This window comes from Macrobrachium rosenbergii, chromosome 14, assembly GCF_040412425.1.
Source record: "Macrobrachium rosenbergii isolate ZJJX-2024 chromosome 14, ASM4041242v1, whole genome shotgun sequence".
Lineage (NCBI taxonomy): Eukaryota > Metazoa > Arthropoda > Malacostraca > Decapoda > Palaemonidae > Macrobrachium > Macrobrachium rosenbergii.
The window spans coordinates 30,802,384-30,824,883 of record NC_089754.1 but is presented as its reverse complement, the minus strand read 5'-3'; the positions used below and the strand labels follow the sequence as shown (position 1 = coordinate 30,824,883).

At 35.8% G+C, this 22,500-nt stretch overlaps 1 protein-coding gene across 1 annotated transcript in view; it reads right to left on the bottom strand.

Annotated features, from left to right (window-relative positions):
• Window positions 1-22,500, bottom strand: part of Wnt2 (Wnt oncogene analog 2) — an 86,924-nt gene that overhangs the window by 58,529 nt on the left and 5,895 nt on the right. Inside the window, exon 2 of the mRNA XM_067116276.1 lies at window positions 12,191-12,878. Within this exon, the coding sequence (XP_066972377.1) occupies window positions 12,191-12,264 (74 nt within the window). The 5' untranslated portion in view covers window positions 12,265-12,878. The remainder of the gene's footprint in view (window positions 1-12,190; window positions 12,879-22,500) is intronic.

Genomic DNA, 22,500 nt, shown 5'->3' with positions numbered 1-22,500 from the left:
AATAATAATAATAATAATAATAATAATAATATGCCTTTTACTGATAAGACAATAGGAAGAAATATATCTAATTAATAACTGTAATTATGAGTTTTTTTAAATGCTTTAGTTTCGTGTGATGAATAATGCTAATAATAATAACAATATGAATAACATAAATATGTTAACAACAACAATTGCACCTACATTTGCCTCTTTTACAATCAAATTACGAATACTCTTTAAAAGTTATTTTAAACACCAGAACTTTTGATTTTGTTCTTGAAACTTAAAGAATCAAAGCATGTTATGTGTCTGTAAACTGAGGCCTTGAACTAGTGTAATTAACCAGTGTAATGACTCATTAAAATTAACACCATAAACAGAGACTTGCTTTCCAGGAAATTTTACTGTTGTAATAAATCCGGATTTGGTCATTGTACAAAAGCAATAATAATAATTCCCACAAATATTATCATTGCAACTTTACTTCTTCCACTGCAACTTGAATCTCCTAAAGGAAAAGAGATGCAGTCCTGTTGTTACTGCAACTTTTGACATTTTTATCTTGCCACTACAGCGTGAGTCCTCAAAAGTAAAAGAGTTGCAGACCCTTTGTCACTGCAACTTTTGCAACTTTAATTTTGCCACTCCAGCTTGAATTCCCAAAAGTAAAAGAGTTCTAGATTGTTGGCATTCAACTTTCGCAACTTTAGTTTTGCAACTGCAGCTTGAATTCCCCAGCAGGAAAAGAGTTGCAGGCCTTTTGTCATTGCAACTTTTGCAACTTTACTTTTGCCATTACAACTTGAATTCCCAAAAAGAAGAGTTGTAGACCCGTTGTCATTGCAACTTTCATGACTTTAATTTTGTAAACTGCAACTTGACTCCCCAAACGGGAAAGAGATACGGACCAGTTGTCATTGCAACTTTTGTTGCAACTTTTATTTTGCCTTGCAACTTGAATTCCCCAGAAGAAAAATAGTTGCGGACTGTTGACACTACAACTCTTGTTGCAACTTTTATCTTGCCACTGGGGTTTAAATTCCCCCAAAAGGAGAGAGAACTATTACAGGCCCATCCTCCGAAGGCTCATACAAAGAAACCCAGCGCAGCTTAAAAGGTTAATAGGGTGTCAAATGAGCCCACCGTTTGTCAGGTACACTCGGTGCAAGGGCCCTTGCCGAGCCCAACAAGACCGCTCGCTCGACGAGGTACCCAGGAGGTACCCAGGGGAGTTTAATGCTCTTTGTCAAAGAGGAACCTGAGCACACACATGTGACGCCAATGCATGTGACTGGAAAATCCTCTCTGGGCTTATTCCGAGAGTCCTTCTCGGGGTTTATTGCATACCCCCTTTGTTTTTCTCTTTCCACATGGGAGTGTTTCATGAGTCTTTTATGCCCTCATGTTTATTCATTTCGCGGGTTTTTGCATGAGTCATCTCGAGAGGTCCTCCATTCATTAGGCTGCGTAAGTCCTCCTTGGTTAGCGGAAGGGGCATGATGGGTCCTGGGGGTAAATGAACTGGGTGGAGGGGCGGGGGGAGGGGTCCTTGGCAGCAGTCTGTCTGTGCAGTTTTCTCAAAAACTGACCCTCGACAGGATGAGTTGGGACTTTTTGTATCGAAAATTAACAGACGAAGACTCCATATATCCGTGATGATATGTGCATCCTTCTGGAGGGTTACGAAAAAGTTCTTCGGTGGTTCTTGAGGAAAATGGTCTTGAAGAACAAAGAAAACTCAAAAGGCATAATAAAATAAAGCAAAAGGAAGCTGACGTAAGGACAGCAGAAGATGATTTTAGTTAAGTCGCATACTGTGATAAAATTGCAAACAAATTGATGAATAAAAGCAAAGAACATGAACAGACCTCACATCATCGCATGTACAGAGTTACGACAAACGCGCGAGCTTGTCTCAACAGACGAACAAATAACGAAGAACAAACATAAGAACATTAACCTCTGTTATAAATCATCGGCCGTCTGAAGGAGAGACAGACAGACACAGACACACACACACACACACACACGAGCACACACAAGACGCTGAAGAACAAAACGACAGATTTGGACACATAATGGAAGCGACCTCCCACGCTGCAGCCACGGGAGCTTTGAAAGGCCAAGCCTCTTCCTCTTCTCTCGCTCCTTCCTAGGACTCCCTCATTCCCTCCTCCTCCTAATCCTACTCCTTCTCCTCCTCCTCATCATCCTTCAGTAGCGGTGAATAGCGCAAAGTCCTCCTCCTACCTCATTCCCCTCAAGACAAAGGACCCAGACGCCGACGAAAACCATCGATCCTTGACCACAAACTGCTGAAGTCAAGCGGGACCTCTTGCTCTTAAAATATAATAAACATGTTCCAGCGGTAAAAACAAGTCCACAAATGAATGAGCTTCGGTGGTATAACTGCTCTCTCTCTCTCTCTCTCTCTCTCTCTCTCTCTCTCTCTCTCTCTCTCTCTCATTCTGTTCTCTTTTTTTCTATCTTTTTCCTTTTAATGTCTCCACTCTGTACTTGCAAGACCCACCCTCATTGCATCTTAAGCCGCCTTATGTACTCTCTCTCTCTCTCTCTCTCTCTCTCTCTCTCTCTCTCTCTCTCTCTCTCTCTCTTACTTATATTTCTTCATAACTAAATCCTTGTTTTTCATCACTGTCAGTTATTGAATTCAATTGTCATGGACAAAAGGTACATGCTCAGAAAATAAAATTCTGAGGAACTAAGAGTAGAAAGAACAGAACAAAGAATAAGATAATAACTAGACAATTACAACCATAAATAAATAAATAAAGAAACCCAAACCCAAGAATATAACACAGCTCAAGATGTAAGAATATGGAATAGGTACCCACGACCAACACTGGAGACCCGAGGTAACCTGTGACCTGACTTCTGTAATTTACAATGGCAAATAAATCTACTTCAGTCAATTAGCAAATAGGTAAAAAAAAAAAAGGGAGGGTGTTGGAAGAAAGGTGTTAAAAGAAAGAGGAGTTGAAAAAAGGAGGTAAAACGAGAGCAGCATTGGCAGGAAGACGTAAAAAGAAGAGGACGTTGGACGAAAAGCGTGAAAAGAAAGAGGCGCTGGCAGGAAGAAGTTTAAAAGAAAAACATAAACAAAAGGTCTTGAAAGAAAGACCTTTGGCATACAGACATAAAAAGAAAAGGTCGTTGGAGGAAAGGTGTGAAAAGAAATGGACGCTTGCAGGAAGACGTTTAAAAAGTGGATTATTGGAAGAAAGACATAAACAAAAGGGTCTTGACATGAAGACCTTTGGAAGAAAAACGAATAGAAAGGGGAGTTGGAGGAGGATGGAAAAAGTAAAAAGCGAGAGCATTGGAATAAAAAAATTTTAAAAAGCAGATAATTGGGAGAAAGACAAACAAACGGGATATTAGAATAATAAAGACATAAACAAAAACGGTATTGAAAGTAGAACGGGGTTTTGGAAGAAAGATGTAAAAAGAAAAGGGCAAAGGAAGAAAAACATTTTCAAAAAGCAGGCTAATGAAAGAAAGCAATAAGCAAAAGGGACACTGGAAAAAAAGAGTACAAAAAAGGACATTGGAAGAAAATTGTTAAACGAAAGGACTGTTGGAAGAAAGACGTCAAAAAAGAAAGAGAAGTTGGAAGAAAGATAGAAAGGGGCGATCAGCACAATCAGGTCCCAACTACATTCATATTTACTCCTTCATTATTAACATAAAACCTGAACAACTAGAAAGAAAACAGTGAGAAAAACCAGTTTAATTTCTACTTGTATTACGCAAGCCATATTTTGCCATTTGCATAAAAACCTGAAAAATTTAAATGAAAGAAAGAAAAAGATTCATGAATAAAATTTTTTTTTAATTTTTACCTGAAACTCATTCTGACTTAATCCATTAACCAGTTCTTCGAGTTTTCCCTGCATCCCTAAATACAGTCATTTCATCACAAGTCACTTCCCCCACCCGCCCCCTGCCCCTTACACACCTTTTCCCCTAAACGTTTATTACCTGGGCGTGGGTTATCGGCGGATGAGGACGAAAACACCCGAAAACTGGGGGTCTTTGGTCCTACCTCCCTCCCTGGGCCCATTTGTGGCCCATTTGCTATTCCCCGCTGCTTCTCCTCGTCGGGATGAAGTCATAATTTAGGGGTCATTATCACGGGGTAATCCGACCCCCCCTCCCTTCCCCTCATTAGCCCCTCCTAGGGGGGCACACTCTAATATCACTATCAATAACCCACTCACAACAAATAAAGTAGGTCTTTTTATAACAGGCTTTGGTGAAGAATAGCAACACTTGACACATATGAAATCTCTCTCTCTCTCTCTCTCTCTCTCTCTCTCTCTCTCTCTCTCTCTCTCTCTCTCTCTCTCTCTCTCTCACGCACACGCATCCCTATCTTATAAAACTAAACATTTTTACCCTTTCAGTCAATCAGCCATTCACTTTAATTCAGTGTTACTATCTCTCTCTCTCTCTCTCTCTCTCTCTCTCTCTCTCTCTCCTAATCAATCAATCTTTCACTTTACTACAAAGTTCTTCCCTCTGCCTACCGTCCCTGATCACTTATCACCTCTCTCTCTCTCTCTCTCTCTCTCTCTCTCTCTCTCTCTCTCTCTCTCTCTCTCTCCCTGTCTCACAGCTTCATCTATATGCTAATACTGACCAATTAATGGTCAGCGCTGCCACAGAAGAATGTATATCTACCTCAGCACATTACGCCAAGTAAACTTTAGTGGCCAAAATGGATTTTTTGGGTCTCAGTGGAATTTGAGTTCGGCCGCTGGTCTGATCAGTTATTATTATTATTATTATTATTATTATTATTATTATTATTATTATTATTATTATTATTTAGCTGCTTAAATGAGCTTTAACTAGCAAGTTACTGTGACGTAACGGGAGAAGATGAGAATTAATGAAAATCTGAATAATAGGGGATACATATAAATATATACTTATACATTATATATATGTGTGTATATATATGTATACACACACATACACACACACACACACACACACACACATATATATATATATATATATATATATATATATATATATATATATATATATATATATATATATATATATATATAGTTTTTTCAGCTTACGTGTAAGAACTCTTTCTAAATTTTTTTATCCTGCCGAAATTTGTTATTCAAATAAATTGCCTTTATGATATTTTCCATATGTTTTTACTTATTAGAGGATATCTGGGAGGTTTGTCAAAGTCATTTTAAAGAATATTTTATATGTTTTATATTTTCTCCTTCCGGAATGCTTCCTGTGCTTGTCTTGTGATATTTCTTAGAATTTTTCAAAATAATTTTAATTTTACGGTCTAAAGATCTGTGAGGCTTGCTAATATTTCTTTTCATTTCTTTACATTTTCTTCATATTTATTCAAACGTTCCTTCGTCCCTTTATCTAGGCCTTGCTGTGTTTCCACCCGAATTTCCATTTTCTCTTGTATCTCTCTTCCTTTTCCTACTTCTCTTTTTTCCCCTTCGTCCATATTATTAATTTATGTTCTCTTTGTCCTCGTTGCTTGAACTCGATTTGACTTGATTGCGTTATATTTTTCAATTCCTTTTTTCGCACATACTACTTCGTTTATTCTCATTTATTCTTTTCCTTATCTTCTCATCTATTATATAATTATCGACATAAACCTCAGACCAAGAACAAACTTTAATTGCAACATCAGACTTAACTGTACATTCCATCTCGATTATATACCTGCGCTTTTATAATACAGGAATGCTCACCTTTCGCTCCCCAATACCAGTAATTAACACACCCCATTCCCTGAAGCCCCTCTCAGCAGTCCCCCTCCCCCCATCGCCTTTTGCATCCAGATGATTACTGAGACACACACGTACACGCGCGCGCACTCATAGCCTATGTATGTGCATTCACGCACTGGCGCGTCCTTATAGCTATACATGCGTACCAGTTTCAGTGGATATGTTACATATCCACAACTCCATTCTCTCTCTCTCTCTCTCTCTCTCTCTCTCTCTCTCTCTCTCTCTCTATTATTATTATTATTATTATTATTATTATTATTATTATTATTTACATTTACAGTTACTTCATGGCGGTGGTATACATATACGTATATGTATTGAATAATATCCGAGTATAATTAGCTGCTTGTAAGCCTGTAATCTTCCTAACATACATACATACATACATACATACATACATACATACATACATACATACATACATACATACATACATACGAGAGAGACAGACAGAAAAACCTCTTTCTCGGCCCTGAAAACAAAACAAATATTTAACAAAGCGTGAACAAGAACCTGACATATATAAATAAAATCTATTATTCAGTTCCCAGAAACGACCATTAATCTCTTGTGGGAAATCTCAGGGAAAAAAACAAAGCATTCACAAAAGAGAATGCCACATAAATGAATGCGGACATGCGCATAGGGTTATACGTGCACATAAATATACACACACATACACATACACACATACACACGTACGCACACACGCACACCTGGTGAAATGAAAGCCACCTGGGACGATGAGAGGGATTGTGTAAGGTGGCAGGAGGATGAGCTGGAGATGAGGATGCTGGTGTGGGGGGGGGAGTAAGGAGGATGATGGTTGGGGGGGTGATAAGGGATGATGCTTAGGATGCTAGGGGAGATTAAGGGAGAAATATGGGAGAGAGAAGGGAGGATGCTAGGGAAGATGAGGAAAAATACTGGGGAGATGAGGGAGAATGCTAGGGAGATCATGGGGGATGCTAAGGAGCTGAGGGAGGATGCTAGGGGAGATAACGGAGGACGCTAGGGGAGATAAGGGAGGACGCTAGGGGAGATAAGGAAAGATGTTGGGATGAGGGAGGATACTAGGGAAGATACGGGAAAAAATCTAGAGAAGATGAGGGAGAATGCGGGGGGAGATGAGAGAAGTTGCTGGGGAAGGTGAGGAAAGATGCTGGGGAAGAACCCCAGGTGCAGCATTCCAATCAACTGCGGTCGAGTTATTCGTGCGACTTATTAATCATTAATTATGGACTTTAATGAGCTTATCATAATAGTCTAAAGTTGTGTACCTTGGGGGTTAGTCACTATGACCATAATGATGATGATGACGCATGCTTTTCTTCAAAGATGTTGTTGTTGTTTATTTGTTGTATTCTGTAGTTGTATCTTTTCCATTGTTGTTGCTGTAGCTGCGTACAAATAAATACTGCTAAAGGCTGCTGAGAGTATGTTTATGTTTATATACCGTTTAAATTCGGCTGTTGTATGTCTGCTGATTTCTTGTATTTTTGCAACCCACTAAATCATTTCCTTCTCCTTCTTCTTCTTCTTCTTCTTCTTCTTCTTCTTCTTCTTCTTCTTCTTCTTCTTCTTCTTCTTTATTCCAGCTCGAACCAGTTTCCTTTTCTCCGGACTCCTCCATCTTTGCTCGTCACGTGATCAGATATAATGTCATTTTCATGTTTGTGCTTTTTTTTTCTTTTCTCGGAATGGCTGTGTATATACGATCAGCAAATCAGGTTTTTCCTTAAATTTACTCTTTTTGTTGTTTTTTCAGAGGGTGCATTCCATTATTAGTATTAAGTCTCTCTCTCTCTCTCTCTCTCTCTCTCTCTCTCTCTCTCTCTCTCTCTCTCTCTCTCTCTCTCTCTCTCTCTCTCTCTCTATATATATATATATATATATATATATATATATATATATATATATATATATATATATATATATATATATATATATACTTTACAGTATATATATGTATATATATAATGTGTGTGTTTATATATACTGTATATTTATATACATATATATATATAGATAGATAGAGATAGATAAATGGGGGAGGAGAGAGAGAGAGAGAGAGAGAGAGAGAGAGAGAGAGAGAATCTTTCAATCTATTTCTCCTCTATCCCTCTCTTTACTATATCGATCTGACAAAAGTTCCAAATTTGGCTAACCCCTTTATTTTCCCAAAATACCTAAGGCTTTCCATTTCTCTAATCTATTATCTTCTACATATTACCTCACCCCTCTCTTCTCTCTCTCTCTCTCTCTCTCTCTCTCTCTCTCTCTCTCTCTCTCTCTCTCTCTCTGTGCGGTAAGGCGGTATTTCCGTCTCATGCCTTTTTAATCTATTAATACCTGATCCAATGTCACTTTTTCCCAGGTAGATGTTTTACACACGTCTAGATTTTATCTCTGTTCGCTAATGTCAACGTTGATGTATTTATGTTCTCGCACAGGCAGTGCTGTACGTGCGGGCCAGGACACACACACACGCATATATATATATATATATATATATATATATATATATATATATATATATATATATATATATATATATATATATATATATATATATATAAAGAAGGCAGACGTACAAGCAATAGACAGACAGACAGACAAACAGAAGCGCAAACTACTATGAAACAAAATCTCCTTTTATTTGTTTTTATACTCTTGACCTTCATTCCTACAAATTAAAAAAAAGAAAATCTCATTTAATATAAATTAATTCACTTTTCACTTTTCAACTTAACGTAAATTCATTTGACGTAAGTACGAAACAGCTTTTTATTCATAAATCAACTCAATAAGGAATGGAATCCGTTTGAAGATGGCAGCTACTAATTACGAGATCAGTCTAATAAGAAACGATTGTATTATCTTCTCGCTCTTTCATTACATTTGGGAATGTGATAATGCCTGGGACAAAGGGAGACAAAGAAAAGAGGATAGACAAAGAGAGATAAACAACAAAATGAAAAAATAGAAAAAAAGGTAAGCATGGATTAGACCAACATTCCTGAACAAACAGATTTACGTAAGTTGTCATTACCCAAAGTCAGATAATTAGATAGAGAAAGAGGGGGAGGGGTAACCAGAGAGAGAGAGAGAGAGAGAGAGAGAGAGAGAGAGAGAGAAGGAGGAACAAATGGAGGGAACAGGGTATTCATAACTAGCTTGAAATACGATACGACTGACTTGCTGGCTTTCAGCTGTGATATCATCTGAGGGCGTTATTTATATCAAAAGGTCGTGTTCAATTGTTCGGCTGAAAAAAGGAGCTGCGCATGCGTGTGTTTTGCTCCCAATGGAAGGCGCTTCAACATACCCCTTCCCCCCCGCCCCCAGCTTAACTCACGGCTTGCTTTTGTTTTTCATTGAGGGCCGAGAGACTGTAGAACAAATAAGAGATATAATTAAAGCAAGTCTCTCTCTCTCTCTCTCTCTCTCTCTCTCTCTCTCTCTCTCTCTCTCTCTCTCAAAAAGGGATTGCATCATTGAATGTTGTAGGAAAGACGTTCACAGTCACTCCGTTTCCTTTGAATAATTTAATTTTTTCACTAAATTCACTAGATTTTGCAATTTTCCCATATACCCCTTTTGAAAACAGGGAGACAGAATAAATGGTAGACCATTTAAGTAATTAGAATAAGACAAAATTGGCGATAAACGAAGGGAAATATCAGAAGCATGTATATATCCTAATTCCTGCTATTTTAATGCATAAAATAGACTTGTTATAATCCAGAGTGAGATTGTTGTTGTCTTAGCAAACAAACTTGATATGAATGAGGAAAATGTAACGTAACTATGGACAAAAATCTTAAGACTCCTCCATTTCATAAAGGTAACATACCAAGTAATTAACCTGCCGCTACCTGTCACCAGGTAAGTTTCTGTCTAAAACAAGCAAAGTCTCAGAACTTTCTATTTTCACAAATTACTTGAAGTGTTCGGTTTCGTCTCGGCTTCAAAGCACTGCCTGTTTACCCAGCGCAAGTGTTTTTTGGCCTGTTTGCAATCTGTTTATTGTAAAATAAACACGACGCACCGGAAACTCATCGAAGTTTTAACTTTGTGTCAGAGCTGAAGTCTAGAGAGAAAGTCTGGATTAAATGTGTGTTTGTGTTTGCGGCGTAAATGCGTTAGAGAGGGCGCAATAAGTAAGGAAGAGAAGAGGAAGAAGCAAGAAGAAAAATAAAATCCAAAAACAGAGCAACAAAATACGGAAGAGAGCGAGTGACAGAGTAGGATGATAAAACGAAAAACATGAAAGAAAAAAGAGAGCAATAATTTACGTAGAGAAAGGCGCGGTAAAGTAGTAGAGAAAGCAATAGAAGGAAGGATTATTATAAAACAGAAGATTTTCTGTTTCATGTTTTAGTCATGAATCTAGTTTTCTGTTTCATGTTTTAGTCATGAATCTAGTTCACAATTAAAAAAATAGTGATGAAAATCAAGATATCTCTCTCTCTCTCTCTCTCTCTCTCTCTCTCTCTCTCTCTCTCTCTCTCTCTCTCTCTCTCTGTAATTATTGTTCAATCTTGAAGCGTACTAAAATGTCCCCCCTCTTCTCTCTCTCTCTCTCTCTCTCTCTCTCTCTCTCTCTCTCTCATTTTAGGGAGGGGCCGGAAAAGGTCATATCTAGGAATAAATTATCCGATTTCACCCGAAATCGCTCAATTGTGATGCTGATTGATACGCGACGATCTCAGCTGACAACAGGAAATTGTTTATGAAATATATCCTGATGTACAGCCTTTAGCCCACATTCTCTCTCTCTCTCTCTCTCTCTCTCTCTCTCTCTCTCTCTCTCTCTCTCTCTCTCTTTAATATATACATCTTGTATGCATACACCTTTAAATGCTTACACATAAAAACATAAGCATTATTATTATAATTATTATTATTATTATTATTATTATTATTATTATTATTATTATTATTATTACAGAGTATAATGTTTGTAAGAAAAATAAGAAAGGAATTTATAGAAGAGGAAAATATAATTAAAGCACATAAAAGCAATGATCAGCACCAGATAAGGAAGAAAATGAAGATATCAGTATGCAGCAGCCACTAAAAAAATGCAGATTGAATAACCTGACTTTTTAAAGTAACATAAAACAGCCACAAGTTCCATTTTCTATATCGCAACGGGATCCGTTTTCTATATCACAATGGAAAATCTATTGTCATATTCCCTCAAGTATCTTTCCGTTCTGTCAACAAAAAACAACCAGCTTCCTCAGTCACTGTTACCTTCTGTTGTCGACCGATGCTCTTCTGTCATTTCCGAGACCCAGTCTCGTACAAAAGGCATCGATTTAATTAACATTCAGACCGAGGTTTGTCCCGGGCATACTTGCACGCACGCATGCGCAAGAACGACATATCTGCGCTGGCATGTTACGGCCAGACGAATCCTTCTCTTGTGAAGAGAGATAAATTAAGCACGGATTGGTAACTCTCCTATGCACGATACAGATGCACGGCGAGGTTGGCAACTACGTGCATGTATATGCAGATAAAAGTTGCCAATGAATATGCATTCACGATTCGGGGTACTTGTAGATAAGCAGTTAAAAGCGTTCGGGCCAAATATGGCCTATCGAATACGCATTGGTCTAGGCTACGAAGGTTAACAGAAAATGGAAAGTTTCAGATTCTTATTGAAGGCTTTTTTTATCTTCCAGCTAAACACTTGTGTGTATGTATGTATGTATATATATATATATATATATATATATATATATATATATATATATATATATATATATATATATATATATATATATATACAAACACACAATATGTGTATGTGTGTGTATGTTACACTTACACTCACATAAACAAATGGTCTAATAACTCATGTACTATAGACTCAACATTCCTTTTGAAGTACAACGCAACAGAAATTTCACAAGTTTATAATTTTATATGTAATTACAAAGTACCTTCTGTTAGTTTGAACTGACTGTATAAACAAATGAGGTTTTTACCTTACTGTAAAGCAGAATATGTTTCTTATGCCTTTTATACTTAATACATAATAGTGCAGACGTTTATTCACTTACCTTGATTTGCATATAAATCGTAAGTCGTAATCAACTCAGCACAGTTTATGCGCAGAACATGCATACACACACTCACATATACACACACACACACACTCACACATGCACACACACACGAACATATATATATAGATAGACATATATTGTGTGTGTGCGTGTGTTTGAGTGTGAGTGTGTGTATGTGTGTGTACGTGCCAGATTATGGTAGGACATAATGCACAATACACTATATAAACTACACAAGAAAGGAGAAAACAAAGACTTGAAAGACACATGTACCCGCCAAAGTCATTGAAAAGTCTTGACACCACATACCTGATATGAGTATGAGAATTGATGGTGGCCAAGATGATGACGTAGGTTATGACGTAATGGTAGAGACTCTTCATGTTCAACCAATGATGGTTTCAGGATGGGATGACGTAACAGAGGAGAAGCATATTTTATCCAATCAGGGTTATGTATACGAATAATGCTGACGACTTAAGATCCTTTCTTTTCGGGTGGTAGACGTGACGTCACGGATGGAAATATTCTCGTATTGGACGAGTTCTTATGTAGCTGGATTCCGCCATATTGATGAAGTAAGCAAAAATTATAAAATCCTTCTATTTTCTTTTCAATTTCTCACAAAAATGATTTCTTTTCTCTTTATTAATTAAACTACGCACTGAGAGTATATTTAGATCGACGTGACCTTGACATTTAAATTATTAAGTGGCATGGAGGTCAATGAGAGAACAATTCTTTTATTATATTTCTGTGGCGTCATTTTAGTAAACACAGACAATGGCAAATATATTCTTAGCATAGTAAGTTTACTTCAGTGACTGTTTAAAAAAAAGTTTAATGACTCATCACAAATCAAGGAATTTCTAAAATAATATTTTTTTTAAACAATTCTGTGTCTGTTGATACAGTTTTTCACAAATGTTCAACAAATTTATAAAACTGAAATTTTTCAGCTCATATCCACATTAACCTAACACGTAGTGTACATCCACTGAAAGAGGAAAAATACAGGTTAGCAAAATACTCCAAAATTACCATAGCATTCCCGCACTCAAACACAAACTACGAAGTGTAACTATAATCGAAAACAGTATTTCATTCATAAAAAAAACTACATTTTTTTACTTGAGTTGAAATTCATAAAATAATATAAAATCTCCCAAGTTGAATAAGAAAACAGCACTTTTCCCCAGGTCTAAATAAACTATTTATGCCTCCCCCCGTGCCATCAGTGGTGTTGTAAAATAGGCGATAGGATCAAAATTAGGTTTACAATAGGCCTATGCCCCTATTTCAAAAAAGGGACTGTGGGTACCTTTAGCCAAAGGCATTTCATCCTTCAAGATTTGGGTCAAATGATTCTTTCAGGAATAAGGCCCATTTTTTAACATTCTCTCTCTCTCTCTCTCTCTCTCTCTCTCTCTCTCTCTCTCTCTCTCTCTCTCTCTCTCTCTCTCTCTCTTCTACTTCTTCTGTTGTCCTCTTCATTAATGCAAAGAAATATCAAGGTATTTTATGATAACAAACGTAATCACATTCTTGTTAAGAGAGAAACTCGACATGATTATGATCTCTTAGCAATTCAGTTTTGAAGGAATAATATTCTTTGCTCAAATGTTGACTGTAATAAACTAATATAAGGGTAGCTACTTTAAATACAAATGGACAATGTGCGAAAAAATATCGAGATATGCAGTAGGCTGATTCAGAGCAAGAACAGCCTTCAATGTGATGCATCTGTACTGAATACTTCTCATGTTGCGTACTTCTTCACTTTACAAAATAACAGATATACATTTTCATAACGTCATTTACTTCTTGTTAAGTGTTACCCATGCCATAAAATCGGTTAAAAATATTTATCTGTTTATTGTATTATTTTGGGGATAGTAAGTCAATGGTTCTTTCCTTGAACAAGGAGGCAAAACAAAGGACCTCAGTTATGCTGGACGGGAATCTATCCTTCCCTTCCCCGTAGTTTATGACATTCCGTCCTACTCCCCTGCCTGGTGCTATTGCCGTCTCAGATTCTGCTCAAAATGCGAGAATTAGAGACTTTTCGTAAAAGGAGAAAAAAAAAATGCAAAACCAACAAGTGGAATTTTCATATGACTGGTTCTGTAATACCACCTCCAATAGTAAGAGGGAATAGTCTCAAATATTTTTCTTGTCGTCTTCAGAGGATCGTTTTAAAGCAGAGCCCAAAATGAAACTGTTTTCCGTAGAATCACATTTGTAAGTGTCTTGGTGTTAACCATGGAAAGAGAGGTATAGCTTGTAACCTCACCCCTTGGGCAAATTCATTGCTCTGAAGAATATCACCTGAGCCAACAGTTGTTCAAAATGACAAGGGGAAGAAGATTTCTTATTCTGGCTAATCAACTCAAAGAAGCATGTCGATATTTGGGTATGTTCTCCTAGTAATATCCCTAACTGCCCTTTTCTATAAATAAATTTCAGTTCCTTTGATGTATATGACCGATTAACAGGTCTCTCGTCCTTTACAACCATGCGAAAAATCAATGACATCTGTTAGCAAAACATTAAATTAGAATTTCATAAGTTTAAGTGACTTTGAATCAATAGTTTTTTTTTTTTTTAGTAATGCAAAAGGAATAAGACTTTTCACAAAGGGTAGTCAAAAATAGCAAATATAAGATCCGTTTTTTTATTCAATAACCCATGACACTGGACTCGAAAGAAAAAATTTATTTTTTCTTGTTTTATATCTTATTAATGACGAAAAAATGTGCGAAATTTTAAACGAAAATCGTTAGCAAAAATCTCATGACTCAGAAAACTGAAAATTGACATAAAAAAAAGTGACTTTGAGATTTTAGTATAACGGAGGAATTTTGTTCAAGAAAAGTTAGCACTAGGTTTTTGATATGCCAACGAAAATTGGTGAAGGACTTTACCACCAGGATTTTGGCACGACTGCCGGATCTGGCGAGAAAATTAACGACTGGATTTTAATATGGCTTCGAAAATTGGGGAGGAATCTTTGCCCGGGAAGATGCACTGATCAGTTATAATTCCCTTTGGATGTAAGTTCTTCCCAAAGTATAGTGAATTCAATATGTGAACTGTACTTGTGATTTGATATACATACATACGTACATGCATACATATATATACTGTATATATATATATATATATATATATATATATATATATATATATATATATATATATATATATACATACATATATACATACATACATATATATCACGGCAGCTTTACCCACATGCTGAAACCAAGGACCCTCTCTTTGTCAGCCAGTCTGCACCCAAACAAAGGAACCAAACAAGGGCCCAAACAAGGACACAAACAAACACACAAACAAACCGGCCAAAAAACAAAGGGTGGCTCACCGCCACAAGTCCACCACCACATCTGTCCATTCCAACGGCAGTTTTCAATCCGTGACCTTCTAAGCATCTGATGGGGAGTCAAGGCCGCGTCTAATCACAATTCATCTCGAGTACCCTTATGGCATCATTATGCCCCTCGCTACGAAGGGCATATCTGGTGTAGCTGCTACCCACCCACCCGCCCACCTTTCGCTCTGAGTGGCCCGAGGGATCTTCAATCCATGGGGTGGTCGGGTAAAGTTGGTCTCTGATAGATGAGGTACATTGATACCGTAAGTAACGTTTCGTTGAAAGATCTCTTTGCCAAGACTCACATTTCCTAAGGTCATTTTGGTCTGCTAGGTTTCGTTGTTTTATGGGAGTATATGTTAGAATAGGTAACTGATACGGATTTTTTTTTTAATATTCATTCTGTTTAACATTCTCTTCTTCATTATTGCTACAGTTCTTGAATTTGTTTAATCTTTCTAGGCTTTATTTTTAGTGAACGATATCTTTTGAAATTTTGGTGCTGTTTGCTTTATATTTTTAATGATATTGAGACCTGAAAGATATGGTGTTTCAGTTTGCAAGTGTTTTTGTCAAAAAATTAAATATATCCGCTTTTTCACGTCAACGGTTTAGCCAGGAAATAAAATATATAAAACAGACTATCGAGCTACATAAAATAACATAGAATTAGCATACATAACTGTGGGCATTACATATATATATATATATATAATATATATATATATATATATATATATATATATATATATATATATATATATATATATATATATATATATATATATATATATATATCATATATACCTTATTTCATACTTAAACCCATTTATAAAATCTCTTTAAACAGTCGGGTCTTTAGCTAACTAATCAGAATTTTTACTATATTTTTAATGACATGTTTTGGTACTGGAGGCTTAAATGAACTCTCATACGCCAAGCATAATTAATATGCTTCAGCAGATGATATTGTAATCATGATTTAATCTGGGATTACGTGAATATCTGTGTTGGGTGAGTGTGAAGAATATCCATTAGTTATTTCATTCTTTTACTAACTGAGTAAAAATAGTAAAAAAAAAAAGACAAATGAACAAGGAATAATCATTCATCTCGCTTTACTCGCAGTACAAAAACAGATTAACATAATTGAAAGTAAAATATCAGTCAAAATAGATTTACTTTATTGACAAATGTTCCTGAAACTTGACGCAGAGGCAATCAGATAAGAAACTGCGCATTGAATTTTAATATAGCTTGGTTTTCCAAGACAATGATTTACTGATATTAATCCTGTGGCTCTCGTGCCTTCTTGTGTCTCATAGACCTCGGCACCTGACCCCTCTGCTTTACTGTTTTGATGTGACTTAAGTGAGTAGCAGTCTTTATTCATTTTTCAGAAGAAGAAGAAGAAGAAGAAGAAGAAGAAGAAGAAGAAGAAGAGTTGAGGAGGAATGAAAACGGTCTTTAAATACACAAAGAAAATGGTATCATAAATCAATAGAGAATTACCAGTCGATTTTTTCGGTAATGTCGAAGATATCTTTGGAAATCGGTTTCCTTGAGTGCTTGAATGGTGGGAATTTAGTTATTTACTCGTTTCTATAGTTTCCCCTTCTTGAGTGATATTTTTCGAACAGAATTTAATGATTTATTGATAACTGGTAGTAATTTTTCTCATTTTTGGTGAGGAATAAAAATCCATGTAAAAAAAATTTTATAAAAAGAACGTTAGGTTTGAAAAAGTCAAATAAATAAGACGAACCCTGATACCAAAACAATAAAGAAGTATTCGTACACACACACACACACACGCACATTCCAGCCGCGCATACAAGAGACAGACCGATCGGAAAAGTCCCCATTGCTAACCTGCTCGACTAGTAGCTGAGATCGCTAAAGACTGCTCAGAACGGCGATAAAAATCAAGTATCACATAATCTATGTGTCCTTCTTCTTCTTCTACTTCTTCTTCTCTGAGTCCTTCGACTTAAACATGGCTCGAATTTCACGAAAGGTTGTGTCTAGTATCGAGTGTTTGTGTTGACAGAGAGAGAGAAAGAGAGACACACACAGTCTTATCGCGGGTGTCATCTCTGAGAGGATATTCGACAGGCCGAATCGACAGACCGACCCACCCTTTCCTGAATAATAGCTGAGCTCGCTCTCTCTCTCTCTCTCTCTCTCTCTCTCTCTCTCTCTCTCTCTCTCTGTTAAGGTTTTGATTTTAATTAGGTTTTGTTCAGTACTTACGAGCTTTGTTTTTATATTTTAAATAGAAATGCTCTCTCTCTCTCTCTCTCTCTCTCTCTCTCTCTCTCTCTCTCTCTCTCTCTCTCTCTCTCTCTCGATATATCTATCTGTTTCTCTGTTAAGGTTTTGTTTTTAATTAGCTTTTGTTCAATATTTACGTGTTTTGCTTTTCATATTTTAAGTAGAAATACTCTCTCTCTCTCTCTCTCTCTCTCTCTCTCTCTCTCTCTCTGTCGATATATCTATCTATCTCTCTGTTAAGGTTTTAATTTTAATTAGCTTTTGTTCGATACTTACTAGGTTTGTTTTTTTTTATATTTTGAATAGAAATATTCTCTCTCTCTCTCTCTCTCTCTCTCTCTCTCTCTCTCTCTCTCTCTCTCTCTCTCTCCGACAGAGAGAGAGAGAGTATTTCTATTTAAAATATAAAAAAACAAAGCTCGTAAGTATTGAACAAAAGCTAATTGAAGAAGAAGATAAGGGAACTGAACCCAAGAGAAAAAACCGACGAAGAGGGGCAAATTCCAAATCGTGTTTCTAGCACTAAAATTAACCACATTTTCCGAGTATATTTGAGCGTCTAGCTGCCAGAGTTTTTAGCCAAAAGACTAATATTTTCTCAAATTTGGTACAAAATTAGTGTCACGAATCTTTGCTGAAGTAATGCCACATAAGGGTGAATTCAGCTCAGTACTAGTATAGAAAAATGTTCCTTGTTTCGTGACACCATAAGGACGACAATAAAATCAACACCACCTTCAAAATCCATCGTTAAAAGGGTCGCGGATAAGGTGACCTCCACTTAGCGACGTGGATCGTTCACAGTGCTTTTTACAAGGTGTTAAGCCCTCTCAATGAGAGAGAGAGAGAGAGAGAGAGAGAGAGAGAGAGAGAGAGAGAGAGAGAGAGAGAGATTCCTGGAAACACCCTCATTTGCACTATCCCTCAGAAACCGACGCTCCTTTGGCTTCAAGAGTTCTGGAGGATAAACTTGGGAAAATGTTCCTCTTTTTCTTGAACCTAAATTTTTCTATTTTTCCCGTGAGCGGATTGATACGGAGCCGGTTCTCTTATACCATGATAAGTGATGATTTATCTCTTATACCATGATAAGTGATGATTTAGAATCCAGTCACGATGATTACTGCAAAAACAGTCAATCTCACTTCATGTCTTTTAAATCTTACATAGTTCTCCTCTTTTTGTAAAAGTACCCCTGAACGAGATGCACCTACGCCCGGATCGACTCGAGTCAGTGCGTATATCAAAATACTGTATCTCCTTCTTCATGAGAGCAAAGGATAACATTCACAGGAGCTATAAATACAAACAGGTCTTGACAAATATTACACTTTGTAGAGCCATATTCATTACAAGGACATACCCTAAAGAATATTCAAGTTGTTAAGAGAGCTTTCCAAAAATTTTTATATATTTATGTATTTGTAAGTTTAGTAGTTTCTAAATGCATTGTCTGGCAGAAATACAAAAGGAAAGATCAGCGTATTACTTCGGGCCACATGTATGTATGTATGTATGTATGTATGTATGTATGTATGTATGTATGTATGTATGTATGTATGTATGTATGTATGTATGTTTACTTACAAGGACAAATTCCCACTCTGGTACATTTCCTTATGGCATGAGAGTTTGACATTGAATAAAATTCGACAACTAATTTTTATATATTATCATGAAAGTAGTTAACTTAGATAAATGGATTTAATCTTAGCATTAACGTTTGCGAAGAAGTAAAAAGAAATATAAAATGTCTAAAGAAAACATCATATAAACATTCCTGCAACATAGAGTTGTAAGAATTAATCTCAATCTCAGGAAAAAAGCAGATATAAAGAATTAATATGTTTAATAATAGAAACTAAATATTTAATAAAAACACCAATTATAAACATTACCCCCAACTAGTCACATCTAGCAGCAACATGTAATCACGCATACAAAATCCGAAATAAAGATTTTGTCAACAAAAAACCCACACAAACAAAACAGGGGCGATCAACATCCCGTTGCAAGACCCAACGGCCGAGATGGTACTCTACGGATACGCGACAAAGCCGAGCTTTTCACAGTGGGTAAAAAGTGTCGGGTCAGTGGCTTTTGTTGGGCATGAATGAGGCGGAAGAGCGTTTTGGGGGTCGTATTACCCGGAGGGACATTGTGATGCCCACTTCTCTCTCTCTCTCTCTCTCTCTCTCTCTCTCTCTCTCTCTCTCTCTCTCTCTCTCTCTCTCTCTCTCTCTCTCTCTCGAAAAGATTATCCGGATCTGTTCTGATGGGGTCTGTCTGCTTTTGTAAGATAACATTCGCGTGAGTGGCGAGAACGGTAATAGATTTGTAAGCCCTTTCGAACAGTGAGGGGAGAGAGAGGGAGAGAGAGAGAATAAAAAAGGAATGCAAAATGTAGGATTACGCTTTCCATTCTGTTATCAAAGTATTAATGAAATTCAAGAATATATAAAGAAAGAGAGAGAGAGAGAGAGAGAGAGAGAGAGAGAGAGAGAGAGAGAGAGAGAGAGAGAGAGAGAGAGAGAGGTTCATAAAAAGAGGAATGCTAAATTCAAATTCATTTTTCCACCCTGCTAACAAAGTATCAGTGAATTTCGAGAATATTTTTTCATTTTATCCGAAACAAAAATTAAAATGAATACAATCTGGCTTATGATTTAAATTAAGAAATAATTCGTGTATACACATTTACTGAAGAATCAGTTTGGTTACAGTTCTGGTTTCAAAATAATCAGCAGACAACTGGTCACCATCAAAAATTGCTGTTTAATGCCACTTTCATTTTTCGTACTTATCACTAAATGACCAGGGTTAAGTAAAAAATAAAGACAATACTCAAAAGAGGGTTAGTAATAAAACTTTTATCAATATTTTTATCATCTTTTGGTTTAATGAGTTTCATTTAAACCCCGTTTTATTAATATCTTTTACAGGTTTCGCAGCATGTCATTATGGATGAGGCTGCTAGCCCTACACCCTTCTTTTTGACCAAAGAGGATTCTGGTACCCAAATACCGTAGGCCAAGAGCGATCCACGGACCAGGCAAACTTGAATCAAGCACTTGCAACAAAGGTGAATGGTAAGGTGACTACATCCCTGTGCCAATGTTATTATTATTATTATTATTATTATTATTATTATTATTATTATTATTATTATTATTATTATAAAAGGAACAATAGTAGATAAAACTCTACGGTGTTTGACAGAATATTTATGAAGAAATCCTCACTTGCAGTACGATTTCCCCGCAAATGAAATAATTAGGCTGTCTGATGACTAAATATACAAAAAAGGGATAAAGTATTTCTGCCTGTACACAAAAAGTATTATTTGAAAATTTTTAATCACGGTATTCTGAGCAACAAGAAAATTATACAACTTAAGTAAGTTATTCTAAGGTATAATGAATTCTATATTAACGATGTGCTTGCTATATATATATGTATATAACGTATATATACATATATATATATCTATATATATGTACAGTATATGCATGTATATATATGTATAATACACATAGTAACTCATCATCAAAATAATAATAATGAAAACAGCCATAGGTTAATACAACAAGAACCTTGTATACAAATAAAAAAAATTAAACAAAAGCCAAACACAATGAATGAAAGAATGCAGATAATTACTTTTGTCAGCGTTGAAGTTCCTTATATATATATATATATATATATATATATATATATATATATATATATATATATATATATATATATATATATATATATATATATATATATATACATACAGTATATATACAAATATGTATGTATATATAATATATATATAAACTCATTATCAAAATGATAATAATGAAAACAGCCATAATGCTAATACAACAAAAGCTTTGTGCATACAAATAAAAAAATAAATAAAAGCCAAACACAATGGCTGAAAGAGTCCGGATAACTACTTTTGTCATCGTTGAAGTTCCCCGCACAGCCTCCAGGCGACTCCCCTCCCACCCCAGCTCCCTTAACATCGAAAAGAGGATAATTCAATCATTCATTTCTGATTAGTAATCTAACTTTTTTTTTTAAGAAAAACTTGTCTTTGGATGTGTTTTAAAACCTATAGGTCTTGAAACCCCAAACTTCTTGAAACCCAAAAGATTGAAATAGTTTTATGTTAATTTAGCGTTTATCGTAAGAGGAGTTTCAGCTGAAACTTCATTGGAAATTATGAATGAGACTTTTCATGAAATATCAGGGTTTTTTTTAGGTAACTGGTTATACTTTCGTAATATTGTTATTCTATTTTTTGTTAGTAATATCGGAAAAGTCATGTTAGACTGAAGCTTTTTCTGAATAAAAAAGCAAAAATATTTCTTTCATATATATGTATATATATATAATATATATGTATAATATATATATATATATATATATATATATATATATATATATATATATATATATATATATATATATATATAAGTAATTTAGGTAGATAAATCGATAGCTATAGCCATTTTTAATTAATATTCTCCTAGAAAAATACTGCCACTGAAAATCTAAGTAAAACTTCACTGTAAGCGAATTTACCAGCAATATTTAACGTTGCTAAATTTCACAGGCCCCTAACAATGCCTTTGTTTTGGGTACATCAATTATTTTTGTGTCTATGTCAGAAAAGTTAGTCAAAGGTTTTAGAATTTCGATGTAGCTGATTCCCACATCGTTTTCTCACATTCAATTTTGCATTTTCCATGGTTAGTTATACAACTGAGGTGATTCCTGATTCATTTGTAATTATTTTAATCGTTGCTTCTATAATTTATGAGATTTCTGCTCCATTTTCCCTAAATTATTCTCCATAGAACCAGTGTGGCCATTAGGTCGTCAATACCATCGCCATTTACTTATGAAATTACATAATTTGAGGATGCTTCGACGTAAAACAAGGTATCATACATAGTTAATT